The following is a 27842-nucleotide window of genomic DNA, read 5'->3' as shown; positions in this document are numbered from 1 at the left end:
CAGCCCCACCTCGACCTCCCCTACCAGGCGTTGAGGGTCTCAGGGGCAGGGGCTGTGCCTTCCTTATCCAGGACCCCAGGGCCCAACTCACACTAAGGCTTCATCTGCCCCCTCCCCATCTCGCAGCTCAGGACCAAGCAGGCTGAGGCATCAGGGCTCTGGTGGAAGGAATGGTTCAGGACCCCTCTGGAGAATTCTAAGTCGTTCTGAAATCTCTGCCTGGAATCACCTTACCCCTGGCATTCCAAGGGAGAGGCTCACAGGAGCAAAGGTGGGTAGAGGACTGAAGGAGGTGAGGATAGAGAAAACAGGGGTGCGTGGGGCTGTAAATGGTGGGTCAGGGACATCAGGCAGCAGAGAGACCAGAAGGCAGCGGCCTTCCTACAAGGGACATAGGCCAGCAGGGTAAACTTCAGTGGCCCTTTTGAGTTATAAAGGAGTCTCTCATTCCCTCTAGCTTTCCCAGCGGAGCTGAGCTTAGGTCTTTAACAGTCTTTAGTCTTTGGTCTTTAACAGAAGAACAAGCCTGGCTCCTGCCCCCCAGCCTGGCCCCAAGAGGCTGATGTTGGTGCCCCGATATCATGGGGATCTCCATGCCTCTGGGCCCAGGCAAACAGCCCTATTGGTCCATAACCATCCACGGCTTGCTGTGCTTCTTGCTCATGGAGTGAAAACAGGTCAGGAGCCTTGAGCCTGGCCTGCCCTCTCTCCACCAGCTCATTTACATGGATTTACAGGGGCTCGTTTCATGCCTCCATGCACACGGCTTCCTCCTGTCCAGCCCTGGGGGGTTCCTCTATAAAAACAAAAGAATATGTTCTGTCCCTCCAATCTTCTCCCAGAGGCCCATCCAGGTACTGAGAGCATCCTGTCTGGAAAGAGGGAGCCCACTGAAGTCCAGAGAGAACAGGGGCTTGAGCCCACACTTTCTGCACTGCCTGCTCCTAAAACCCACTCCTTCCTGCCTTCCCCCCATTGTGGGGCAGGTGGGCTTCCTGAGGGGTGAGCTCTGCTGCTAGTGCTGCTTGGCTATGAGCTGGGAAAACCGACAAGGCCAAGACATAGACTCTGAGGTCCTCCAAGACAAAGGAAGTTGGACTTAGAACCCAGAACTGCGTGCAAGAGGGTTCCCACGGAAGCCCTGGCCCAGCCCGTTCTTACATATGAGGAGAATGAGTCTCGGGGAAGGCAAGATCTCCCCAGATCACAAGGGTAACAGCAGATCCACGTCTCTGCCCCCAGCATGGAGCTCTTCCGGGTCCCCCGCACACTCCCAGACTCCTGGCCCCAAACACCTGCTGTTGCCTTAGTCATCCTGGGGAGGCTGGGTGTGGGGAGGAAAGAGACAGGCAGAATCTTCAGTCGGGGGAGATGGCCCGGGAAAGCACAGGGCAGACTGACAGGGAGGGGGTGCCATGGGTGGTGGGTGATTCTAGTCCTGTGAGTGTCTGCCAGAGCCACCCCAAAGCAGGGCTCAGACTCAGAGAGGGGACCCGTCCCAAATCTGCCATGTCCCCCTTTCCAGCAGTTATTGCTCGGGACAATCTTCCACAGACCCCAAAAGGCCTGTGTCCCTACCTCCAGGGACAGGCGAGAAAGGAACGAAGGGGCAACAAGGTCCTGGGAGGGCTCCAGGTTTCCTTCTCTCTGCATCCCTCCCTCTGGGTGCCCCCATTTCTGGTCCTGCCCTTGTCTGGCCCATTGTCTCTCTGAAGAGCTGCCTAACTCCCTTCAGCAGCTTGGCAGGCAGGACGCTGCTCGGGAGATGTGGGTTCGGATCCCGTTTGTGCCTCTCATTAGCTCATTAGCTAGGAGCACTGCTGAGCACTTCCTGGGCTCCAAGGACAGAGACAGTAAGTGTGTGTGATGCTCACACAGGCAGGACATACTGGGTCCTAAACAGAAGCTCCACCCCCCACACCCTGTCTCCCCGACCAGGATGGCTTTGCAGGCAAGAGGCAGGCACAGGTAAATAAATAGTCTGTTTATTAGTAATATGTTACATTATTAAAGTGCATTGAGAAGAGATGCAGGGGCCAAAGCTGGAAGGCCGCCAGCCCCAGGCCCTGCCCTGAGCTGGCCAGACACAGCCAGAGAAGGGCCCGGCTCTCTGCTGAAATCCATGGACAGGGCTGGGGGCAGAGCCACGCACCTAGAGAGCTTGGCCCAGGCTGTCCCCACCGGAATTCACAGTTTAGCCTAAGTTATAACATGTCCTGAGCTGAAGGTGGGAGACTAGGAGCATGGAAGCACAGCCCCTGGGGAAGGGGGCTGAGGGGCGGGGAAGGGACCCCCCCGCCCCCCAACCCCCAATGCCAAGGGCAGAGTCCTGGAACCTCCCCCTGAGGACCCGGCTCCTCCTTCTATATGAATGTGGTGAACCTAGGGCTCAGTTTCTCCTTCGTTCTCCCCTGTCTCCCTCACCCTACCCCCCCCGAACTGCCCCCCATACCGGGGGACTGGGACCATATTCCCCTCAGACTGGGATCCCAGGGCAGAGCCAGCTCATGCCACTCTCCGCGAACCCATGCCTGTCCCTAGACTCTTATCCCGTCCCCGGAGCCTCAGACTGGGACCCCCCACCCCAGCCCATGTCTTCCCCAGTCCCCTCCCTGTCCCACCCCACCCCCAGCATGTAGTTTTGGTATTTTCATACAGATGCAGTCAGAATTAGCTATACATGAAATAAGCCTAACATAAAAATAGAGCTTTTTCCGTCCTTCCGTCCGGAAAGCAAACATCCTTCAATAAACATGCAAGGCCGCTGCCTGGTGGGACCCAGGGCAGGTGAGGGAGCCGCAGAAGACAGCCCTGGGCCTGTGGGAACAGCGGCCACCCCCAGCCCACAGCAGGAGGAGGAAGGAGGGGGCAGTCGGGATATGGAGAGTCCAGAAGGACTCAGGCCTCAGCCCCAAGGTCCAAAGCCGGGGTCCCAGCTTCCCTCTCCAAACCCCGTTCTCTGGCCCACGGGCTCTTGGGCTGGGGACATCACTGCATTTAGTCAAGTTTGAGGAGGGGGTGTTGGAAAAGTATTCTCCAGAAGATAAAGTCTGAAGTCCTCAATGCCCCAGCTTCACAACAGCACCTTCCTTCCATAGCCCCCAGCCCCCGTGCCCCACGTGGGCCTAGCAGCCGCCTGCGGCTGGCTATCTCCAGGCCTGGTGTCCTTCATCAGGTGACGCAGTCTCCCTGGAAAGAAGTAGCGGGCCAGGAGCTCGCCGGACCCGGCCGGCTCCGGACGGGAGACTCTTCTGGGGTCCCCCGAGGCTGCAGGAACCTGCACCATGCCCAGCCCCAGGAGGTCCTAGTGGACCAGCAGGCCAAGAGCAAGTGTGGGCAGGACACCCAGCCAGAGGGAGGTGGCCAGGGCCCGGGCACGGCCCAGCAAGTGCTCGGCTGTGGCGCCATCCTCGGGCAGCAGCTCCCAGTGCTGAGCCTCCCGGAAGTAGGAGCCCTCCTGGGCCTCGCAGCGGTAGTGGCCGTACTGGCGGGCTGTGAGGTTCTCGATGAACAGGATGCAGTTGGGGCTCTGGTGGCCTGGCTCGCAGCTCTGCTCCACGTTCTGCTCATGGCGCCACGAGTAGGTGGCATGACGGGACTCCACAGGACAGCTCAGGTAGTAACGAGAGTTCGGAGCAAGGGAAACCTTCTGCAGTGGGGCACTATCTGGAGAGGGATGGGGGAGGCAGCTGTGAGGAGGGGGCCTAGGGCTCCCAAGGCAGACTATGTTCTCCTCTGCTGACGAGGGCTCCAGGGCCAACGCTTTGAAATGAACACCTCCTCCCGACTCCCCCCCGCCTCCCTCACCATTCCCCTCTCCACAACCAGCCCAGACCAAAGGGTGCCCCCTCTGCAGGACTGTCCTGCCCCATCTCGGACGGGCCAGATTGGGTACCTGGTTTGGGGTTGGGGCACTCTGTGTGTGGCTCATCTGGATTAATGGACTGCAACACTGGCCTGGAGTTGGAAGGGGGAGAGAGGCTAAGCAGGCAGGAGGCCACAAGTCCGGCCCTTTGCCCATCCTCGTCCCTACCCAGGATCAGCAGCAGTGTCCCCCCGCCCCACCCCACTCACCCCTTCCTCCGCACCTCTTGCAGCCCACCAACACCACCCCTATTCCCGTGTTCACCTGCTCCCCGGGACAAGGAATTCGGGCCCACGTACCCTGGAGAGCTGTAGATGGAGACACAGCGGCCCTGGTCCCAGCCGCAATAGGGGTCTCGGGCCATGAGGCAGCCATGGCAGCCCCCACTGTAGACCTCACACAGATCCAGAGGCACCTGGCTTACCTCCCACTGGGAGCTCACGTAGAGCTTCCGCTAGAAGGAGAGCAGGACTCACGTCAGGCCGGGGTGCCCAGCCCCAGCACCGACTTCAAAGTCACCAGGCCAGCCCTACCTTGGCAGGCCCTGGGGCCCAGAGGTTCTTAAAAGGACGTGCAAATCACATGCAAAGGAGCTCTGTCCCCCATCCCCCAGGTAGCCTGGCTGGTTGTAGCGGGCAGGGGAGGCTCACCCGCTCGGTGTCCAGCGACATGGCCTGGATGGCAGCCGGGTGGTGAAAGGGCTGGATCTCCATGATGTTGAAGACAAGGCTGCGTTCCCCCTCCCTGGACTCCACCACTTTGTGGATGGTGCCCCTGTCTGGGGTGAGGGGCAGAGGGTCAGTGGGCCAATGGGCGGGCGTTCCACTCCAGAGCCGGGCAGCCTCCCTCTGGGCCGGGCCAACCAGCAAAGACATGTGGAGGATGGCTGGGCAGTTGGGGCTCAGGTGAGGGTCACAGGAGTGGGCCAGGGCGGGGCGAGGAGAGTATGACTGAGGAGGGATGTGGGAGTCTGGGGGTGACCCAGGGAGCTTCGGAGGCTGGGCCGCAGAGGCCACCCCAGGAGGCCCAAAGCTCCCCAAGGCTGCAAGGGCAGCTAGGGCATGAAGAACAAAACCTCGGTACTGTCCACGGTACGTGTGGATCCTCTGTGCCTTAGCCTCGCGCACTGCTCAGTCCTTAAGATCAAACACCCTTAAGAGGCGGGTATTATCTTCCCAATTCCGGGAGGAGGAAATGAGGCTCAGAAAGGCTGAGCAACTTAGCTCAAGGTCACACAGCGGTGACTGGAACCCAGAGACGTCAGAACCCCACCCCTCCGCTCCTTCTATGACTCCCCTGCTTCCTGGACTCGTTAGGGTTGTTTGCTTTAAATACACTTTTCATTTTGGAATATTTTTAGCTTTACAGAAAAGTTGCAAAGATAGTACAGAGTTCCCGAATACCCTTCACCCAGTTTCCCCCAATGCTACTATCTTACATAATTGTGGTACATGGTCACAATGAAGCAATTGAGACTGGGACATTAGGATCACCTCAACGACAGACTTTATTTGGATTTTGGGGGTTTTTCCACTAATGTCCTTTGTCTGTTCCAGGATCCAATCTAGGACTCTACATTGCATTTAATCTTTGGGGATTTTATTAATTTTTATAAAATCCTTCATCGGAAAAGGATGTTAGATGCCACATGGAGATTCCCAAGGTCAGAACCAGGCTGCCTGCCTCTGAGGCTGTGCTGTCTCCATTCATACCTTTCGGGGACTAATGGGCATTCTGACCCCCAGGTCCTCCCATTCCCAACTCACCTTCTGTCCCAGTTTCGAGAATAGCCTCCCTCCTTCTCCCTCCTTCCCAATTTCCCAGGGCATCACTTGCCCCAAAAAAGCAGTCAGATGATCAGATGATCACCCGCCTAGAATGTTCCTCTATGTGTCTATGATCCCCCTCTGCAGGCTCCGAGATGTGCCCAGACACTGCTTTGTCCTGACAAGCCCCCAGCCTTGCCGCTGCCTCCGCCGCCTCCGTGGCAGCCCCATGAGTGCCTCCCATAACTTCTCCCAGGTGTGAGAGCCTCCCACTCTCTGCAGAGGGCTCAGAAAGTTCTATTTCTTATCTGGCCCCCATCCTTCTTGCTGTAGGCTCCAAAATGGTACCTCTCCAATGGCCCTCACGGATAAACTGGGACAACGGCCTCATCCTGGGTCTGCAGGAGAGGAGTCCACGGCCCCATGCAGCTTTCCTTGTCCTGTCTCCTGCTCTCAGTTCTGCACTGTGTGACCCTTCCTCTCCTACACCCCAGTGCCCTGCCAGCCACGGCTGAGCAGAGCAGGGACGGGGTGCATGGGTACAGCCAGGATGAAAGGAGGAGTAAAAGAAGCGGGGTCGTAGGACCCAGAAGCCAGGCCCCTTGGGGAATTCCTCTCCCCGAGGCTTCCAGAAGTCAAACAGCCACGAAGGGCACCTGAGAAAGCCACAAGGTGAAGCAATAGATAGAGGAAGCCACGTGGGGGGGAGGTACTGAGGGCGGGCGCCTGAGGCCCTGACTGTGTGGCCCCAGAGGTGTGAGGCCCCTGGGGAGACCCTGCCCTTTCTCATGGCATCAGCACTCGGTCTCAAGGAAGGCCGTTGCCCCTGCCCACACTGATCTCTGTGCCTGTTCCCAGGAGCCCATCTGCCCACAGACTGGGACCAAGAAGTTGCCAGAAACTCAGCCTGAGCCTGGCTCGTTCACAGCTGGTGACTTCCCAGAAAACAGGGGTATCTCCCAGGGCTTCTGGGGTCAGCAAAACCCTGAGCCCCACAGAAGTTCCCTCTGTGGTTCTCTGCAAGACTGCATAGGGGTAGTGGCGCCTAGGTGGCTCAGTCAGTTAAGGATCTGCCTTTAGCTCAGGTCATGATCTCAGGGTTCTGGGATCGAGCCCCACATCCAGCTCCCTGCTCAGCCAGGAGCCTGCGTCCCCCTCTCTATCTGCCATGTCTCCTGCTTGTGCCCTCTTGTGCTCTCTCTCAAATAAACAAAATATTAAGAAAAAGGAAAAAAAAGCAATCGACTCTAAGTCTCTGCTGTCTGTAAGTCCTTTCTCGTGTCTCACCAAGTTCTTGGCATCCACCATCAAATGTTTCCCTGCACCTGCACAGTCCCACAGACACGGAGAGAGTCCAATTTCCTCATTCTGCCTGGCAGAGGCCCCACAGGATACCAGTGACCCAGTCCTTCCTCCTGATTTTTCCACATTTCTTCCTACCATCTTCCCTGGGTCAGACATCTGGACCAAAGCTATACCCATCTTGGCTCAGACTTGTTACATTTCTGCCTCTGAACCCTCACACTTGCTCTTCTCCCATCCTGGGAGACCCTCTCCTCTTCCATCTTCCCCCACCTCCTCCAAGAAGCCCTCCTTGCCTGACTCTTCCACAGCCACACATACTAACCCCTGACAGCTGTTGGTCAATCAATTCTCCCTTCCAGGTGTAAAGATCTAACCAGATGTTAGTTATGTTATTCTTTACGCCCTTCATACCCATTCTTACAAAGCAGGCCCGAAGGTCCCAGGGTGGCCCCTCACCTGTGGTTAGGTAAAGCACGTGGAAGGTCTCCCCACGGCTGGCCTGCATGCGGTGAACGACCACTTTCTGGTAGTGGTACTTGGAGTGGAACAGTGGCGCTTTCGAAGGCCCCATGGGCTCCACCCTCTGTGCCACCTCAGGGTGACTGTCAGCCACCTGGAAGGTGTCCGTGGGGATGGGCTGCCGGTCTGGGAGACACTGGGCAAAGAGGACAGGTCCAGGTTAGTGGCGCAGCTGGGAGATGGGTCTGAGGCCCAGGCCATTGTCGGGGGGTCAGCTTACCTTGCCAGGCCGAGGGTTGGGAAGGCTCGCATGGTAGCCCTTGAGTGAGGAAGTACGGAAGACCTTGTCAATGTCCCCAAGCGAGTACACACAGACGGCCGAATAGTTCCTGGAGGACAGAGAGAACACCTCAGTGGGGGACCTGGGCCCTCCCCGCCTCCACGCACCCGGGCCAGCCCAGCCCCAGACAAGGGCATAACCAAGTCCCCCAGGCTGTGAGCTCTGGGAGGACAGGGACTATCCCAGGGGTCAAGCCTAATGCCTGAGATTCTCAAACACCAGTGAAGGAAGGAGGGAGGGAGAGCAGGGGCGAAGGAAGGAGGGAAAGGAGGGAGAGAAGAGAGAAGGGAGAGGGGCAAGTTCAATCACGTTTCTTTCTGCTGTAATTGAAGACCCCAACCTGTGTTCTGTCACAGAATCACCAAGTTCAGAGGTTAACCCCCCACCCCTCGCCCCGGGCCATAGAAATCCCAGTGCGTGCCTTCCAGCTGGGTGGTCCTCCAGCCTCTCCGGGCCCAGCTGCAGCCTGCTGCCACCGGAGAAGGCCAGACTCCCGTCCCCTGCCCAGCCAGGCCAGGTCTAACCAGCACCAGAGCAACAGAGCTTCGGCCTGGGCTTCCCAGCTCAGCCAGCACACACCCAACCCGCACTTGCGCCTGCCTGCCTTGTTTTCAATCAACCAGAGCGATTAAGAGGTGTGAATGATTGGGTGCAGGCCATGCCTGAGAAGGCGTGATAGCGCCCAGCTGCCTCTTTCCAGTGCCCCAGCCCCCACTCTGAGCACACGGCGGGGGGGACACACAGGCACAGGTGCGACCATAAGCACGCCCACAGCACGTGCACGCACACCTGCATGCACCTCTCCCTGAGCACGGGCTCTCCCCTACCCGCCACCCAGTAACAGCCCTGTGCACTCTTGCCCCATGAGCCTTCTCCTCAGCAGGGCCCAAGCCTTCCAAGCCCCACTGGCCGCTTCACCGGCCCGGCTCCGGCGAGGGTCACTCACCAAGGGTTGGAGAAAACGCCGTAAACTCGAGTGTCCCTCCACTGGCCGTTGGGGTCAGGGAGCAGAAAGACGTCCTGCAGCCTGTTAAAGTTCTTGTTCGTGGACGCATCGCTGCACACCAGCATGGCCTTCAGGAAGGTGTTCCACTTGGAGACCGACAGGGAGCTCTCACCACCCTGGTCTCCCTGAAAGGGTAAAGAGGAGGAAGAGCCCCTCAGCCCCAGCCCCAGCTGCCAGGAATGCCGGCATCCAGGCTTCAGAGCAGGCACGGAAGCCCTAAGAGGGGCCGCGACTCCATCCCCTGCCAGGGGCCCAGGCCTAGATGGCCTGTCCTCTCCAGCCGGGTGCTGGCACCAGGCGCCAGCCACAGGCCTTGCTGATCCAGGGCACAGGGCTGGCGGTGCAGACCTGCAGGCTCCAAGTGCCAGGTCCCCATGGAGAAGAGCAGCTCGGACATGTGTTTGTTGCACACACACACACACACACACGCGCGCGCGCTCCCACGTGTGCCCCAGACACACATCCCAGCACCTTCAGTCACAGGAAACACACACATAAATGCACTTCCACACTCACAAACATGCTCACTCTCCACGTGAAGTCACACGTGTATGCTCCGTCAGGCGTGCACACAAGCCCCACCACCTCCCCTTCCCTCCCACCTCCCACACTCCTTCGTGCACCTTCCCTCCCACGCTCCTTCGTGCAAACATGTATGACCCCTGACCTGGGTGTGTTTTCACACAGTCGCTCGCTTCTCCATAGGCACAGACACACACTCTGCCCACTCTGCCACCCACTCACCCTGCACAGCTGGGCCACGCGGGACACATTGAGAGGGGCCTCGGGGTTCTTGTCAGGATTGTCCTCCCGGAAGAAGTAGTAGATCTTGTCATCGTAGGCTTGGTCTTGGTGCACAATGGTAGCCTTGATGAACTGCGGGTCTGCCAGGGACACAGGCGAATGGGTGTGAGGCTGGGGGTCTACTCGGAGGACCCACCCCTGTGTGCAGGTGAGCACACAGCTCCCCTGCATCTCTACAGACAAGCCCAGGGCAAATCAGACCTAGGAAAAAAACTCAGAACAGCAGGTCCAATAGCCCAAGGGACCTAAGACTACACCCCCAGCCCACACCTGTTTTGCCCTCTCCTACAAAGATGTCATCGGCCCGAGAGCAATGACTTCATGCCTGGGGACTGGGGCGAGGTCCCTGGGGGCCCCTATGTCACTTCTGCCTAATTGGCAGAGTCCTAATGAGGAGGGAGAAGGTGTCGTGCCCCAGCATGAGCTCAGCAGAGGGATACACTCTGGCTCCTGGGGACCCCACGCTGGCTCTGTGGCTTCCTCCGTTTTGCTCCCAGAGCATACTGGGCCCACCCCGCCTCCACACCACTGTCTCTGTTGTTCCCCTGCTCCCTTCCAGGTCAAACTCCTCAGCTCTGGCTACTCAGGCCCCTGGTTTCTTAAGTGGGCTGTGGCCTCAGCGGCCCTCATGGAGCCCTCCAGGGGCACAGGAGGACCCCATCTGCCGCCCTGGGTGTTCACACCCCTCCAGCCCCTCCAGCCCAGCCGGAGCCTGATTTACTTTGCATGACGGTGTCACTGGTGTACAGCTCGATCTCGCCCTGGATGCGGCGGAACCGGGGGATCTTCCCGTTGTATTCCTGCTTCCGGATTGTGGAGTACACCTCGTCCCCTGGGCATGGTGGGAGGGCCATGGGTAAGGGCAGACAGTACCCAGAAGTCCCTCCTCCGAGCCTGAGATGCTGGACATGGAGCTGTCCACCCTCCCCAGCCCAAGGCAGCAGCCCTACCGTCAAACAGAACCAGTGAGTTCTCATCTGGGCTGAAGGGGGCATAGCCTCTCTTCTCGCCAAGCGACTCCACGGTGCCATTCACCTGGGGGAGGCCAAGGAGGGTTAGACAGCCACGTGACCCCATGGCCACTGCCACTCACGGGCGCCAGCTTCCTAGCCAGGGACCCCCTCCTCCCAGGGATTCTACACAAAGTGGGGCCAGCCTCAGAGTCCCCCCAGCTCCTTCCTGACACAGAGGGCAGAAGCCCACCCAGACAGGAGTGAGCTGACCAGGTCTGCGGGGAGGGGCCCTCTTACCAGTCTCCAGCAGCTGGGGCGCCGGGCGTTGGTGCCACAGATGAGAAGCCCCTCGCCCTGCCTCTCCAAGAGCGTGATGTAGTTCTCGCAGTCCTGCCCGGGAGAAGGGGAGGGAGACAGGTTGGCTGGAGGTCCTGGCAGGCCTAGCACTAGGACCCTCGGTCTTGGGGAAGGAGTCATCAGAAGTCTGACTACAGGAGGCAACCTCCAAAAGGAGAGCCCAGAAGGGGGTGCTGCTAACTCCAAGAACAGAGTAAGGGCAGAGAGGCCTCAGAAAAGGACCACGTCTGACCCTCAGAACTGGGAATCCTGAGCCAAGGTTACCTCTCTCCTCCCAGACTGTGGCTCCCAGGGCAAGGCCAGGCCTCCTTCCTCAGACTCTCAGGGACTCCCGTCCCTTTTCCAAGGGAGTCAGCCTCCCCTCTGTATTGCCTCCCCCCCACTCACCCGCTTGTCCAGGCAGGACCCCTTCGTGGAGCCAATGTTCACCTAGGGGAGAGGGGAAAGTGTCAGTCCACTGTCAAGGCCAGAAGCCTGTAAGTATTTTCCATGCATGTCTCAGGAAGAGTTCATTCTCTAGATGAGGGCCCTGAGAAGCTGAGTGATTTACCCCAAGATCACACAGGCTGTCTGGCCTGATTCTCGAAGCCAAAGTCCAGAATCAGCCCAGAAATCTCAGAAAACAGGAGTGCTGGGGTTGTGGAACCCAGCTTCCTGTCCAGATCTCCCACAGCAGCCCTACCCACTTGTCCTGGGGGGCTAGTTCTAGGCCTTTCTCCTCGCCACCCCAACACCCGGGCCAATCTGGAACCTCTCAAAAGGACTGTATATGGGATATCACAGGGGCTGGATCAGTTTAGGAAGAGAGCTAACGTCCAAAGATTCCCTGAGATCCTAGAGGGGAGATAAGGAGAGAAATAGGGGGAGGGAAGAGAGAGGAAGGGACTCAGCTCTGTTTCTGGGGCCAGCAGAGGGATCCGACAGAGGAGTCCAGGCTCACCGTGCGCACGGAGGCATTCTTGCCCTCAGGGAAATCGAAGAGGTAGACCTTGCCACGTCCGCCCACCCACACGGCAGAGCTGCCCGGCTCGTGGAAAAGCACTATGTGAGGCTCCGACAGGCCGAAGTCAACCCAGTCCTGTCCTGCGCGGCCTGGGGAGGAGGCAAAATCGGCAGAAACATTGAGGCTGCGACCGGGGCAGCAAGAACCTTCCCCCTTACCCCCTGCCACCCCCAGGCACATCAGCACCTACCTGACAGCTAGTGTTTGGGTCTAGACTAGGGGACCACCAGGACTCAGAGCCATGAATAGAAGCGAAGGGTCCCCTGCTGGGATCCAGCAACCAGCTGTCCTTGCCCCAGAGCCATTACCCCTATCCTACAATATGTGTAATCTCAGAATGAGGGCAGGATTTAGGGGCCTCTGGGGAAAACAGACCACCGTCCCCCAACATACACACACATATACACACACACACATGCACACAGAGTCTGCTACTCCTAAGAAGCTGGGCTCAGGCTTTGGGACTCAACCAGGGCTCCCTGACTTTGGTCTGTGTGGCTCACCGCTGCCAGGACAGAGCCAGCAGCCACCTCTGTCCCCTGCGGGTAGCAAGGCCTCAAAGCAGTCCACCTAGGGTCAAGGTTTCCAGAGATCACATTGGTCACAACCCCAACCCCTCCTTTGGGAAGCCCTCTCCAACTCCCCACCCCTGGCCCTCCCTTTAGGGAGCAGGCCCCTTAGATCAGAGCTAGAAAGGAATCTGAGTAGCACTCCTCCCCATTTCTATACATGGGCAAATGGAAGTCCAGAAGGAGGCAGGCCAAGGTCACAGGGTCAGTGGCAGGCACTGAATGACAGCCCACGCCTCAGCCCCTCAGCTGCCCTCGGTGGCCTGGCCTGCTCAGGGCTGGCTTCACAGGGATGCAGGCTGGCCAGGGGCAGGGTGGGGGGCAAGATTGGCCCTCCCTCCCCAGCAGTTCTGGGACAGGGAGCCCTTCACAGAGCACAGCCTGGGCCTTTAAGCAGAAGGGCTGACCAGGGCAATTTTGCCCAAAAAAGAAACTGTAGCCACTACCTCCAGGGAGATGTTTCATCTCCGGTGACATTGCTGAGGTCGGCCCAGTTGCAGGACTAAATTACAGAGATGGGATGGCCTGTGGCTGGTCTTCTGCCCCGACCACTCTGGGGCTCACCCCAGAGTTCAGCCGACCTGCTATTTATTCAGCTGCAGCGAATTCTGGGGCAGCCAGCTTCCCAGGGACACAGACGACGCAGGACACAGCCCAGCCCACATGGAAGAGGGCTGCCGTTTCCTCCCTCGCATCTGCCCAGGGCCCTCTCTGTGAGCCATCCCAACTGAGGTTGCATTCAGCTGGGGTGGGGGGCACACCTTGTAACCCGAAACCCATGATCCCTTCCCTTAGGCTAGCACCCTGCACAGTCAGGTCAGTCCTGAAAGTGGATCTTCTCTGTCTTCACCTCCGTGGCAGCCTGAGCCACAGCACAGAGGAAAAACTCAGGGCCCCCGGGGGACACACTAGCCCAAGGTCACGCTAGGAGGGAAGGCAGACTGGCTCACGATACTGGTGCTCGGAGATGCCAGCACTGTGGGCCAGCTGAGAAACCGCTGAGCTTGCAGCCCTCAGGTTCCCCTGGCTCCCCTGGAGTGCTCCACGCACAGCCTGAGCACCTCGGCAAGTCAGGCCTCATCAACACCCCCCAGGGTCCCCCTCTGCAGCCCTGGCCACGCAGGCCAGTGCCGAGAGCCCAGCTCTGCACTGGGTTGGTGGCCGAGGGTAGGGCATTGCACAGCTAGCAGGTCCCAGCTCCCGGGCTCCCCCGCCTTTCCAGTGGGGGTAAAATTAGAGTGCTAGGGTCAGCTGCCCGGCTCCCCTTTCACAGGCAGCCAGCCAGGGATCCAGACAGTCTGCGGCTGCTCCCCCTTCTACTCCCCTGACCAGCTGTGGCCAGGAAAGGCTGCAAGTCTGTGTCTGGAGATGGGCTGGGGCCTGAGAGCTCAGAACCCTACCCCTCACGGAGGGGCCTGCGAGGCCCACCACAGCTCTGGTAGATGGGAAAGAGGCACCAGAGTGGTCCCCGGGGACAGTTCTTGTCTGGGGGCCAGGGAACAGTCCTACCCCGGGGAGTCAAGCCTGATAGGAGAGGAGATCTGGCTCTACACTGAAAACCAGACAGAGTGAGACTGTCACCGGAAAGCAAGCCTCCCCAAATCTCACACACAGAACTGTCCCAGCGCAGAACTCAGGGCTGCTCATGAAGTATCTTTGAGAACACAAAGGGAAGGAGGGGGAGGGCTGCCACAGCTGGGGTACAGCATGGGGGGCTTCCGTGCCAGCCCCAGGACAGTCCTGCACAGATTGGGAGCCTGAGTCCCACACCCTGCACTTCCCGGCTGCAGCAGCCCAGGGTGGGGGAAGTGGGGACTGTTCACCCCATTCTGCAGAAGAACAAGCAAGGTCCAGGCCACATGGCCTCCCTTGACCCCTAGGCTCCTGCCCCTCCCCAGTCTGCACCCGGTATGGGTAGGACGGCACCAGCTCAGCCCGAGGACGAGGACGAGGCCTTGGCCCATTCTCTACCCCAGCCCCAGCCTGGCTCCCGAGCTGCCCAAGGCCCTCAAAGGGCCTGATTGTGCCGGGGAAGTGTCTGAGCGGCAGCAGCTCGATGAATACATGAAAGGAAGCTTTGTTCACGTTGCCGGAGCGGGGGGCTGGGGGGCTCAAGGGCAGGAGGGCTGCCTGGAAGTGAAGGCAGCACCAAGCCTTCACAGCCAGGCCCCGTGGCCCCATGGCACCATGACAGAGAGCTGGGTCGGGGAGGGGGCGGCCTTCAAGGCTCTGAGCAAGGCCAGAGTTCGCCCCTATAAAGGCCCAGCCTGGTGACGAAGTGTCACCTCCTTAAATGCGTCTTTTTGCTTCCCAGTGAATCCAAAGGGCTGGGGGAGGCGATCAAAGCTAGATGGGTCAGGAAGAGGCAGGAAAAGAATTCCAGACAAGGGCAAGGGCTGAACCAAGGTGAGGAGGCTGAATGGGGGGTGCCTAGACCCAAGGGCCCTGAGAGTGATGCCCAAGGATACTGCCCATCAGTCAGCAGTGTTGCCCTCCCCCCTCTAGGCAGGGCTAGGATCCGGAGAGCCTCCTCTCCTCCAGCATCCCCCCGGCTCTCCCTGCCTGACCAGCCCCCTCTGTTTCCCATCCTCGATGTCTAAAAGGAGCACCGTCTGGCACCGTGTCTCCCCCTTCACTCCCCGGCCTGACGCATTAGTGGCTGACTAAGTGGTAGCTAAAAGCTCCCAGAATAACCAGGGGTTCGGGCAGGGGAGGGGGCTAGGGGCCCAGGGCATGGCCCCAAAGGTGGGTCAAGGCATAAGACCCCCACCCCCCACCCCCATGTGATACTGAGCCAATCCTCGCTCCTTCCGTACTAAGAGAAAACACACTCAGGCTGTCCTGTTCCCAGCTGGCCTCCATGGTCCCCACCCTCCCCTCCTCAGGGAGGCAGGAGCTGCAGGGTGAGCCCCAGCCAGAGAGGAGGGTCAAGAAGATGGCTGGGTATGGGAGGTCAGATGCCATGGATAAGAATCAGACCTGACTGCTCTCACGGACACCACCCTTGATCCATTGTCCCAGTGGCCTAGTGGCTAGAGCAAGTGTGGGCCGCCAGAGAGTGGGTTTTCCTAAAGCAGGCTGGCCTGGAGGGCTATCATCCCTCCTCTCCTTCACTCTGGATGCTGTCACCATCTGGTCCCCACTGTCCCCGCATCCTCATTGTTAATGAAAGAACAGGGCAGCCCAAGGGGGGGATGGGGACTGGAAAGGAGGGGATGGTGTTGACCATGAAGGCAGAAACAAGGACAGGCCCCGCAGTCTGGCCTGGGCAGGGACAGCCTTCCAACCTGACCCAATGAACCGATGGGCCTTGAATGATGACCTCAAGGAGCCCTTTGAAAGTAGGCATTGAGGCAGGCTCTAGGAATGGCAGGAATGTGGGCACCCAGCAGGAAATGCCTGAGTCAGGCCACCCGGGGGAGGCCCAGGCACAGGGCAGGAGCCAGGCCGACCTCAGACTGGGGACCCAGCCTCATCCTCCCCCATCCCCATACCCCACCCTGCATTGCATTGCTGGGCCCCCCTCATACCACACCATACCCCCTCTCCTACCACACACACCTGGCTGAGAAAGAGGAGGGAGGGCCCATGTGTGACCCAGGAATTAGGGCGCAGCCTCTCCACCCTTTGCAACCCATACCCCACAGGTCAAGGTGGAAGGGAGAGGATCTGAACAGTCACTGAGCTGAGGGGACACAGAGGCCAGACGGACTGTGCTGCTGACCCAAGGAAGCAGGGAGGGGCCAGGCCCCAGCATAGGACTTCTGCTACCCATCACCAGCTCTAGCCCTCCGGGACCATATCTCGAAAGCCTCTTGCTTTACAAAACACTGTATGTGATTTCTCTCTACTTCCCTGGGTCCTCTCCTGCTCCCCATCCTTCCCTCCCTTGCCCACTAGGTGACAACTTGCTGGGCTGAAGGGACATATCCTCCCACTGACCAAGGTCAGCTCTGGATGGGAGGGGAGCATGCCTCACAGGGGGGCTCCAAGAAAGCCTGTGCTCCTTGTGGCAGCCAGGTGGCTGGTTGGTTGTGACCAGGGCCTTCCAGGTTCAGTTTCCTTCTCTGTGGATCGAAGGGGCTGGTACCCGCTAAGGCCCAAGTTTTATGACCCAACCATGGTTCTTAGGACAAATCACACACATGATGAGTCCTGGAAGAGTCACAGACAATTTTCTGAATGGAAGTGGGGGCAGCAGAAGAAGCCAACATCCCCCTCAGCCTCCACCAACTGGCCTGCAAATTCCCCAACCACCCTGCCAAAAGGCAGGACAAGTGTCTGTATCCCATTTTATAAACAGGAAAACTCTGGCCCCTCCAAGTCAGCAAGGCTGTGTGCTCCCTTCATTCTGCCACTGTGCCCAAAGGACCAGCAGCCTGGCTGGTGGGGAGACCAGCAGGCGGGGTAGGGGGGAGGTGGGGGGAACGACGGTGAAGGCTCTGGGGAAAGGAGCAGTGTGGATGGCAGGGGCACTGGGGTAAGCCAGACTCAGGGGACTCTGTGGAGGAAGGCCCCCCTCCCGAGGCCCATGTGGACTGGGAGGAGGTTCCAAGGCCAAGGGAAGGCAGGAAACCCAGGATGGACAACATGTCCTGCCCACCTTCTGCCTGTTCTTCAGGCTGGGCAGGTTCTAAAAGCCCCAGAATGAGGTCAAGGTCAATGGGTAGCTCCTTCAAAGGAGAGGATGGGCGGAGGGGCAGGGCCTGCCTTTGGGCCCAGAGCCAAGGCAGAGGTGGGGGAGAGGGCAGAGGATGCCTATACCACCCCAGGGGAGGAAGAGAAGGCCCCCCAGCTTGGCCTTCACTGCGCCAGCACAGCCGGTGAGGGAGAGCGGGCAGGGCCCAGGCTGCCAGGTCTGCATCTCCCCAGAAATCAGAGATGACGAAGGAGGAGGTCGACAGCGATGGTAACGGTGAAATTCCAACCGCCTTACCCTTCCACTGCACTTACTATCTACCAGGCTCTAGTCTGAGTGCTTTTTAGATTCACTAACCCACTTCATCGTCCCTGAAGTCTTCTAAGGTGGGTTGTCTTAGGACCTGTATTCTACAGTGAAGGCAGCAAGACACAGAGGACTCGAGGAACTTGTCCAGGATCACTCAGCTATACCGTGGTGGAGTGGCGCTTGACGCTGAGGCAGATTGATTCTGGAATCTGTGCCTTATAGCACTGCGCTCTGTAGAAGGGCCCTTGGAAGCGTCCAAGCCAGTGTGTCCCACACAAAAGAAGAATGGGGACCAGAGAGGGTGGAGCCTGGGCAGAGGCCTCCTGGCACAGGAAGGCCTGACCTCTATCCACAATGCCCTAAAGAGGGTTTGTGTAAGTGAGCGTGGGTGTGCAGGCCTGAGGCATGAGGAGTGGGGGGGGTGTGTGTGGAAGGGATCTGGGGGTGCAGCACAGCACTGAGTACTGACCAGCATGACTAATGAGGAAGACAAATCTCTTGAGATCTCTGTCCAAAATAAAAAACACTGTGGCCTGGGGCAGACCACAGAGAAGGGCAGGATACACTCATGAACCCTTCCTCACTATCTGCCCAGCCAGGTTCTTACCCAACCAGCATCTGCCAAGGTGAGACCTCCACCTCTGACTCCTCAGCTCAAGAAACCACCATGGCTCCCAAATGGCCATCCCGGCAGGGCCCTCCCCCTCGACCTGGCAGTCAAGGACCATCTCTGCTTCTCTCTGCCAGAGCTCCTTCCCTCCTCCTCAACTTGGCTTGTGCTCTCCTTTCCCTTGATTGCCCTTTCCCCTTCTGTCTGTGCACACGGTCTTACCTGTCCTTGAACACCTGGCCTCTACCCCCCACCCCCAGGCTTTAGGAAGTGCTCCCAGCCGCTCCAGCTCTCACTGCTCCGTCCTCCCTCTGACCTTGGGCTACACACCATCTGGCACACACCATCTTCTCTCAGATCACACTGTCTGGTGGGATTTTGCCCGAACTGTGGTAAGGTAAAGGCCAAGCCTCCTCTCACCCCATGGGCCCTGCCAACCCAAGGCTAACAATGGGCAAGTAAGGACAGCTCAGATAGTAGGGAGGGGCGGACGGGGGCAGGAGGACCAACCGCCATATGCCACGGGCGCAGACCTCTTGGAACAGGTTCCTGGGCCACTGACAGGGCACCGAGTTTATCGCCATGACCTTCTTCCTTGCTAGGGTGGGCTGAAGCCCTGGGTCCAGAAGATAACAGCATGAGTGGTTCTCCATGCCCCACTCTGCCTCCACCCCACGCACCTGCCCTTCACTCTCGCCTGGCTCTTCTCCTTCCAAGGACATGTCCCCCACTTGTGAAACCCCACACTGACCTGTCACAGTCTTTGGCTACAGCTACCGGTTCCTGATCTCCCAAGTGACCTCTCCAACCAGGGAGCAGGTCCGCCTCTCCAGGCACCTGTGTGCAACCCAAGGGCAAACCCAAGCCTCCTCCTGCTCTCTGCCCTACAGTTGCTGAACACAGATGGTCCCAGGCATGGTGGCCGGTGCTGGCTGCCCTCCATGATGAGAGCTGCCCCTGAGGGCGTTAGCACAGAGCCCGATCCCCTGACTGCAAGCCAGGGGAGCAGGACGCAGGGCAGGATCAGCTTAATCCCAGGCTGCCATGACGGTTAAAACCAGATTAGCCCCAAGTCCTGACACAGGTCAACCTGCCCTCGAGACCTGAGGTCCAGCTGCCCTGGGAAAAAGACCAGAAGAGGTACATAGAGCCAGCCCAGCCTAAGGTCCTAAAGGGAGGATGATCATGGCTGGTGGGGCTCCCGGGAGCAGAGAGCACTGGGGCAGGAAGAATCTGGGCTCAGCTGAGGAAGGAAAGGCCAAGGAGGCCAAGGAGGCCAAAGAGGAAAGGGCTCAGGGAGCCCCAAGCCTGGGGAAGGAGCATGGAGGCCAAGAGCAGGCTTGGGCAGATGATACAGCCCTGGTCCCAGCTCTGCCTGTGTCATTGGATGACCTTGGGCCAGTCCCTGTCATCCCTGGCCTCAGTTTCCCCATCTGTGGAATATGTGGTTTGGTCCAGCTGATCTCTGTCATTTGTCTTCTGACGTCCTAAGCTGTGCCCCACTGGGCTGTGGGCTGGAGTTATCCAAGGTTTGCTGGAGGAAGTGAGACAGAAATGGCAGAAAGGAGAAGGGTGAAGGGAGTGACAACCAGCAGGGCAGGAAAACGTGGGTGCTGAGGAGAGGTGAAGACAGATGGACAGAAGATAAGGTGGGTGCTGGGCATGGTCACCATGCCGTACTAGGGAAAACGGTAACTGTCACTGTGTGTTCAGCACAGTGACATGGAGGGGTGCAAGGGGACAGATCTCCCAGTCTCCCATGACCTGGGCTAGCCAGGGGAAGAAGCACCAATAAGGGACAACAATCCTCCAGGCTCTAGGAGGACCCCTTCCTCCCCCACCCTGGGAGGGAGGAGGCTTCTGGGGACAGACAGGCCTGGCCATAAAAGGAAACTAAGAGAAGGGGAAGCTTTCTGGCCCCAAAGCTACCCACCAGAGTAGAGGAAGTATGGTCAGTCTCTTGTGACATAGCCAGATGCCGTGCGGTGGCTGAAATGAGGGACACGGGGCTGGGGGTGGAGGACAGGACGTCAGATGGGACCTCAGCTGTCAAACTCCAGGACTACCCACTCCCACCACTGTCCCCATCCCCGCAGGCTGCTGGATCCCTTCCCCTGGTCCGAGCCTTGGCTTACCACCCATATGTTAGGGGCCCTGGCCTGGCCCTTTGCAAAGAAGTTTGCCCAATTCTCCCTGTTTCTCCTGAAGTATGCAATGAGAGAGGGGTGTAGAGCTTACACAAGCATGCCAAACTCCTGCCCTCACCTGCAACCCACCCCCCCCTTGACCCCTGGCCCAAGGAATGATCTACATACACACACACACACCCCAGTCGCAAGCAGGTGAAGGCTCCTGGAAGGGGGAAGCTAGTCACAGAAAGGACATCTGCCCCTCCCCCACCAACACAGCCTAGATGCTGCCAGCAGAAACTCTTCCCCACCATGGAGAGTCTCTGCTGAGATACAGGCTGCCTTATCTGGGGCACCCCGCAGTCAGGAGTTAGGCAGAAAGCTCCTGTCTCCCCAAACCCAGCCCTGGCTTCCCATCAGGGAGCTATGACACACAAGAGGCCTCCCCTGCCAGCCATGGTCCTTCCTCCCACTGGCTGTGTAAAGTCAAGTGGCCCAACTCAGATGTCCCCTCCTGCAAGAAACCTTCCTGAAGCCTCCAAGCCCTAGCTAACTCAGTGTCTCCTTCCTGGCTCAGAGCACCCACTCAGCATATCTCCTTTCCCTGGTCCTAGTTGCAAGTTTTTGGGTCTGAAATCCTGTCACACCAGGTACTTCCTCCTGTCCTTCCCCTCCCCAGCTGGCTTCTACACCTCCTGCCATCCCAACTTACCACCTCTTCCAGGAAGCCCTCTTTGATTAGGTAGACTGGGTTCAGTACCTCCTAAACCCCCATAGCTGCCCTCTGTTACAGGTCCTGCCGCATTTTATTGTAACTGAAGGTTGATCTGCCTGTCTCTCCATCTACACTGAGAAGTCTACAAACTTGTCTACTTTCTCATCCCTGGGACCCCAAGCCCTGCCCTGGGACCAGTACAAGGTGGGCCCCAGCAAATGTCAAATGTCAAACATGCTAAATCACCTCTGAGACTACAAATTAATGAACCACTTCTTCCAGCTAATCTTAGTCTTCAGCTCATGAGACAAAAAGAGAACACAACACTCAAGGATTTCCGCTGACTTCCCAGGTTTCAATTTCTCCTCAATGCTAAGGTTTGAACTGGCCACCGCAGCCTCTGCCCGTCCCAGAGAGGCAGGAATCCCAGGGAATGCATGCTCTGGTAAGTATGAGCTCACCCCCTTCACCGGCTTTGGACGTATGAGGAAACAGCCTTGGAAAAAGCAAGTACCTGTCCAGAGTCACACGGAAAAAGAGCTAAGACCTGAGCCAGGTGCCAGACCTCTGCTCTCTTTTCCCCACACCATGGATGTCTTAGGCCTATGCCGGCATCCATCCCACTCCAGCCTGCTCTCAGAATCTTCACAATCCAGGACAGAGGGGTCACACAGCTTGGCCGGACGCTCCCAGTGACGTCACCAGCTCAGGAAACCCCCTCTCTCCTCCTGGGAATTACCCCCCCTTCCCTGGTTCTGCAGGGGGAGTTCACCTTGAAGGTGATGAATACATCTAAGTCCCCCAAGAGGGCAAGGATTTCCACTGGAAATGCTGATGCTTGGGGAGCCTCAGCTGTGACCTCATCCCCCGGAGGAGGTGACAACAACACCCCCCTGGGGGGAGTCACCCCATAATGGCTCCCCCAGCAGCCGCCAAGTCAACAATAACATCCTGTTGTTTAATTGGACAAGAGAGAGGGCAGAACCTGCTGGGCAGGTGGAGATCAGAGACTGGGCTTTTTCTCCTTGTGGACACGCTGGCTCAACTCTGATCCTGGAGGTCAGGACTTTCCTGGGCTTCTCCATCTCCTCCAAGCAGGGATGGAATGAGAGAGGGGTGCCCAGCTTACATGAGCATGTCAACCCTCTGCCCTCACCCGAAACCCACTCCCCTCCAGTCCCTGCTGGCAGGGAGGTCAGGCCCACACTTTGCATCCATGACTGGTCCATGTGTCCCTGACGCCCTCAGAGAACAATCTTCAGAGCCCTTCTTGATCTGGTGGGCTCTGAGGGTCAAAGATAGGTGCAGAGTTCAAGGGCATCCGGCAGGTCAGTGCTGACACATCCGTCTCTCTCCGCGCCAGGCTTCATCAGGCTGGAAAGCCATCAACTTCCCCAACAAGCGCAGGCTGGGAATCTCCCAGAACTCTCTGATCAAATCTTTCCCTGAGGCTTAGGAGTCTAAGCAACATAAAACAAATGACAGAGAAGAGCCCCCTGTACCTACTCCCATCCCGAAACCTCTCCTGGCTGAAAACTAAAACCCCAGTCTATGCCTCATGGAAAAGCGGCTCCAGAAACCCCATTATCTTTGGTCTAGTGGTTGCTGGAGGCCCACCTCACAGCACCCCATACCCTGGAAGATGGGGACCTAGGTCTACAGCAGGGCTGGAGGGTCCTCTTCTCAGCCTACTCCCCAATTTGCCCTGCCCAAGCCCATTCCTGTCCGACTGCCATGTGTCACCCCACAGGAGACAGGAGGCAGCTGTCAGCCAGGCATACCATCACCAGCTGGTGGTCCTGGGAGAGAGGCTGGTGGCAGGGTCTGTCTGGCCAGTGGGGCGCCTGGCACTGGTGAGGATGAGCGAAGACTGCCTTTGGACAAGATAGGTGAGGGGGTGGCAACTCCCAGCAGGGATCAATAGCGCATTACCAAGCGGAGGGCACGGCCAGTGCGGGCCAGCGTGGCACAGTTGTGAACTGTGTGCAGTGGAAAGAAGAGGTGGAGCTGGGTTGGGAGCTTTGAAAGTGGGTAAGAGGGCTGAAAGCATCTTTAAATAGCCCCAGGGTGGGGACTAAGTGCCCTGGCTGTGGAGGTTCACATTAAGTGCTCAGAAGAGGCTGTGCATTAAGTATGGGGGGAGGGGTCTTGGGAAGACTTGGGGGTAGGGGCAAGCAGAACCAAATGCAAGCAGTTTGGTGCAGGGGGAGATTCCAGAACACTCAGATATGGCCATGTGTCCTCTTCAGAGTGCCCAAACGCTGTGCTGTCCAGGACAGCCAAAGGGACTGAGGCAAGGCAAAGATAGCGGGAATGCAGAGAAAGCCTGGGCTGGAGCTGGTATGAGTGAGGGTGCAGGTGTCCACCATGAATAGATGGCCAGAGGGCTGCCTGCTCTACTCCCACCAGAAAGACCTCTGGCTGGGTAGCATAGCTGGCCCCCAAAGTCCCTCCTTTATGGCCAAAAAATTTGCTTAAATCCTTCTCCCCTCCCTAACTCAGAACTAGCTCTGGTCCTGTGCCAGTTCAGAGCCCCCAGTCCGCACTGTGAGCTCACACACTGCAGAGTGACCTTGGGCAAGTCACATTCATTCCCTCCACTGCAGCTGCAGATCGGGCCACTCGGTTTGTGTGTGGGATTTTTTTCCGCTCTCTGCTAAGAATACCTGCCCCAGATAATGCTCAGGCTCTGGCAATTCCTGCAAACCGCCTCAGGCATCAAAGGCTGCTGGCAGGGCCAGACCAGACCAGTCCCCCAACCCCCACCGGGAATCCACCACCACCAAAGGGGGCCGCAGTGCCCGCCAAATTTGGGAGACAGGGCCCTGATGGTCTAGGAGCAGGGAAGCATTTGTGTGCAATGCAGGGGAGGGGAGCTCGGTCCCTCAAGGCAGAAAGCCTCAAACCCCACCTAGCCCGCTTTCTGACCCATTGTACAGGGGTCTAAAGTGAGGCGACCCTGGGAGAGACTCTTCACATATCCATCGCCGCCTAAAATCTGCATTTCCGCCCGAGATCCGCCGCCTGGGGGTCCCAACGATCGTGCCCCACCCAACGGGCACTGCCCCCCACGCTGGCGCCGATTCCTGGTGACAACTGCCACGTGCGGACAAGGGGGGAGCGGCCGGTCCCGGCATTGCAGAGGCAGCGCCCGGGTGCCCCAAGCCTCCGCACCGCACCATGGCCCGGCTCACCACAAGGTGCCCACCCCTTTACCCGGCCCGCGCTCCGGGCCGGGGCGGGGGCGGGGGCAGGCAGCGGGGTCTTTGTTCCCGCAGCCCGAGCGCAGCGGCGGCGGCAAGGGGTCCGCGCCCCCCTTGCCGGCCCAGCCTGCGCCCGGCGCGACAGCCGAGCCCGCCGCTCAAGAAGAGGAGACGTGGGTGGGGGTCCCGGCCAAAGAAAGGGTCCTGTACAGAGGTCCTGGCGCTGAAGGACCGAGAACGCCCCTCGGCTGAGAGAGGGGCCCTCTCCCTCCCCTGCGCTCCGGCGCTGCGGTTCCCGGCTGGGGGCGGACTTGGAGCGACTTAGCCGGGGCTCCGGCCCCCGCCGCTCGCTCACCGCAGCCCGCAGCGTTCCAACCCGCTCCGGCGTGCCAGCGCGCACACTCACATACACTCACCCAGACCCACACGCTCCCCGCGGGGACAGCCCGGGACCCGCAGACGCGCGCACGCACTCCCTCCCGGGCCCGCACACTCCGCACACGCCCGGCGCGGCGTCCGATCCCGCGCCCCACCGGCCGCGCGGCGCCACCTACCTTTCCAGACAGCGGAGATGCGGGGTCCGCTCTTCGGGTGGCCTTGGGTGGCAGCGGCCGTCCAGAGCAGCAGCAGCAGCCGCAACGGGAGCCAGGGCCGAGCCAGCGGACCGGGGACGCGGGTGCTCTGGGCGCCGAGGGAGGCGCATCCGGGCGGAGGCGGTGTCATCCCGCAGCCCGGGAGCGACAGCGGCGAGCAGCCTAGTCTGAGCCAGCGCCCCACCAAAAGCAGAGCTAAGGCGAGGAGGCGGAGTCAAATGCCTGACCCCACCCTCCCCCCCCCCCGCCCCCCCCCCCGCCGCCGTTCCCGCCTCCCTGCTGGCCAAAAGGGGCGCAGTGCCCACCGGCAGGGCACCTCCTCGGCAACTCCAAGGGGAGAACCCAGGCTGCCAGGGACTAGACAGACTTGTGGTTTCCTGTGATCGGTGGCAGGCTCTGTCCCCTCTGAGCCTCCTCAGATCCACTTCCCCCTACTCCATAAAAAGGTTGGCCTGGAAGGACCTCTCCCAGGACACAGACAAAGTAACCTCACTAATGGCCAGCTAAGTGGTGTGGACCCTGAAAGCTGTGGTTCTCAAGAAGACAGGCTGGCTTGAGCAGACATAGTTCCCTCTGAGCCTGTAGGGAGGAGCAAGATGCTTTCCCCTAGGGGCAAGGTGGCAGAGGGTAGATGATCTATGGGGAGCACTCAGCACCCCATCATTGCTCTGCTGTGAAAACATGGAATTTTCATCTTGGCCTGACTCCCTCCCCTCTCCCTTCTCCTCCTTTCCCCAACCAGCAGCCTTCTGGGCTGCCTCCCCCCAGCCAGCTGGTGTATGCTCAGAAAATCCAAACTCATTTCCATGTGAGTGGAGGGGGATATAATTAAGAAGGTCCCTTTCCCAAGTAGAAGGAGAAGGGAGCATCCTGCGTTCCCAAGACTCAGTGTCCTGGAGGCAGGGTCAGACCAGCTGGAGGGAGTCTCTGGCCACGAAGTGTACCGGGCTCGGCCATGCAGGCAACCCACGGCCATAGCTGCGGCGCCGGGCAGGATCCAGACCCAGTCCCTCTGCAGTTCCGGGAACAGTCCACGCAGCTGTGCCATTAGCTCATCGCCTTGGAGCCACATGCCTGCCCTTTGTAAAGGAGTCTCTTCTCCCTCAGGCCAGAGAGGTCCCAGCCTCTTCCACCTCTGCTTTTGCCTGAGGGAACCACAGATGGGAATTTCACTTCTCAAGTGCTTACTGGATACCTTCTCCAGGTGGGCTGCAGTCCCCGCTGCCCGTCCCTATGCCTCAGTGTCCTGCCACATGGGCTTCTACCCTCTCCCTCAGTGAGGTCACTCTATGCTGTGCGGCCTCCTCACTCTAGCTCTGCCCACCTCCCCATTTTCTAAGGTTTGTGCTAATACTCAGCTCCTTTTGCAAATAAGAAAACCGTGGTACAGAGAGGGAATGCGATATACACAAGGTCACAGCTAGTTGGAGAGGTTTGGAGTAGCAGCTCGGGCCATCTCCCTGGTGCCTCCACTCATGTTCTAGACCATAACGCTCTGATTTCCGTGCTCTGCCCACTGTTGCTGCTGCCTGTTGTGTATGGCTGGAGTCTGCAGCCAAGTAATCCTCAGAAAGACCCAGACAGGGCCCAGGTTACCAGGTGCCGGGCAGAAGGGCAGGCCAGCGCAGCCGGGCTCAGCCTCCCAAGCAACAGGGCAGCAGATGGAAACCGGGGTAGATGCCAGGTAAGTTTTTTTTTTTTCCAGGCTGGGGTGGGGAGGACGGGGGTAATGCCGAAGACCTCGTGTCCCAGGGTGGGCCTCTGGCTGGGTTTCTCCATGCCCAGCTTAGCAGCTGCTGCACTCATGGGCACCCCCAAGCCGGCCAATCTAGGGGCAAAGGGCCAGATGGCAGCCCACTCCTGGTGGGCTACAGGCAGCCAGGGGAAGTGAGAACTAGGCCTATGATTGGGGCAACAGCTCTGTAGAAGGAGAGAGCACCTAGACTGTGGGCATAGAGGGGAGCAGCATAGGGAAAGCACAGGGCCAGGACTGGTGCTTAGGGATGGACTTCCCTGCCTCAGGCAGCATAGGGAAATCCACCGAGAATGGTAAAGGTGGTGACAGGAGCCTGCCTTCCTCAGTGGGGGCCTGGAGCAAACATGGGGACATAATCCCCACTCACAGCAAATGGTGGGAAACTGACCAGCAGAAGCAGCCACAGATGGGAATGCTCATGGGCCTGAGGGAGGTGCGTTCCTGTCCTCCCGTTTCCCACAGCTCCCCATATGGGGGACAGGAGCTGGGGGGAGAAGGCTGGGACAAAGGAATGGTGCAGGGGCTCCTATCCTGGAGGAAAATACCTTGAAGAGGTGTTCCCTGTGGGTAGCTGAGGCATAGCCAAATCCACAAGGCCCCTTGGGGAGTCAGAGTAATGGACACATACAGACCTGAAGTTCAGAGCCCCGAAGCAGCACTGGGACCCCTCCCCAGCCTTCCAAGCCAAACCTTTCACAGCCCTACTCAGAGCATTCCTGCTCTCTTGAAGCTTTCTCTGTCCCCCTCCTCAGTCCTGATTCCACAGCTACGATTGGTCAAAGGAGTGACCCACCCCTCACAAGAGGGCAGCGGTAGGCACAAGGAGCCCAAGCGCCTAACATCCCACCATGCTGTGAGGCCTCAGAACGGTGTCCACCCAGGCCTGCTGTCAGCTCACCACAGCAGCTCTTACTGTCCCCTCTCCCAACACCACTAGCACCCATGGTGGGGAGTGGGGAGGCAGCAGAGACCGGGGAAGTCTGGAGAACAGTGAAGCAGACGGGGTGGGGAACACTGAACGGGCACAGGCTCTGTCTACTCAGGGAAGCTGCTACTCATCCCCGGTCAGAGGGACCACGGGAAAGCACACCCAGTCAGACAGGTAATGCGATATTTCAAGAGAAGCTGAAAATTAAATTTTTACTGAAACGCCCAGTTTTAAAACATTGGCAGAAACCTCAAAAGTAAAATGTTTATGGACATGTACAGCATGTCTGGAAATTCCAACTTACTGTGTGCTCACTGTCTGGCAGGCCTGTGACTATCTCACAGGCACAGGCTAGACACCACAGCCTTAGCTTCCCCTGGACCTGCTCAGCCCAACCCTCTGAAGACCATGTCAGGGCTTAGGGCTGGGCCATGTGAGGTACACACAGGAAACCCTTCTTGGCTTGTGCGGGCCCTGGTCCCACAGCTCAGCTTTCCCTTCGTGCTCTGCCTGCCCCCTAAGACTCTGCCCAG

The 27842-nt window shown here is 58.8% G+C and overlaps 1 protein-coding gene across 1 annotated transcript; it reads right to left on the bottom strand.

The window, feature by feature from the left end:
* Nucleotides 1–1969: 1969 nt before the first annotated feature.
* Nucleotides 1970–24829, bottom strand: SEMA7A (semaphorin 7A (John Milton Hagen blood group)). Its single transcript, XM_059371843.1, has 14 exons — nucleotides 24587–24829; nucleotides 11796–11947; nucleotides 11243–11284; nucleotides 10796–10888; nucleotides 10496–10580; nucleotides 10267–10377; nucleotides 9486–9625; nucleotides 8682–8866; nucleotides 7676–7784; nucleotides 7393–7591; nucleotides 4516–4643; nucleotides 4165–4319; nucleotides 3896–3957; nucleotides 1970–3666 (listed from the first exon to the last, which is right to left on the bottom strand). Exons 1-14 carry the CDS (start codon nucleotides 24753–24755, stop codon nucleotides 3305–3307), a joined length of 1992 nt encoding a protein of 663 aa, XP_059227826.1. The 5' UTR covers nucleotides 24756–24829; the 3' UTR covers nucleotides 1970–3304.
* Between the last annotated feature and the right edge of the window lie 3013 nt (nucleotides 24830–27842).

The sequence above is a fragment of the Mustela nigripes genome, chromosome 13, assembly GCF_022355385.1.
Source record: "Mustela nigripes isolate SB6536 chromosome 13, MUSNIG.SB6536, whole genome shotgun sequence".
Classification (NCBI taxonomy): domain Eukaryota; kingdom Metazoa; phylum Chordata; class Mammalia; order Carnivora; family Mustelidae; genus Mustela; species Mustela nigripes.
Note: the sequence above shows the minus strand (reverse complement) of the source record. Positions and strands in the feature narration are given on the sequence as shown.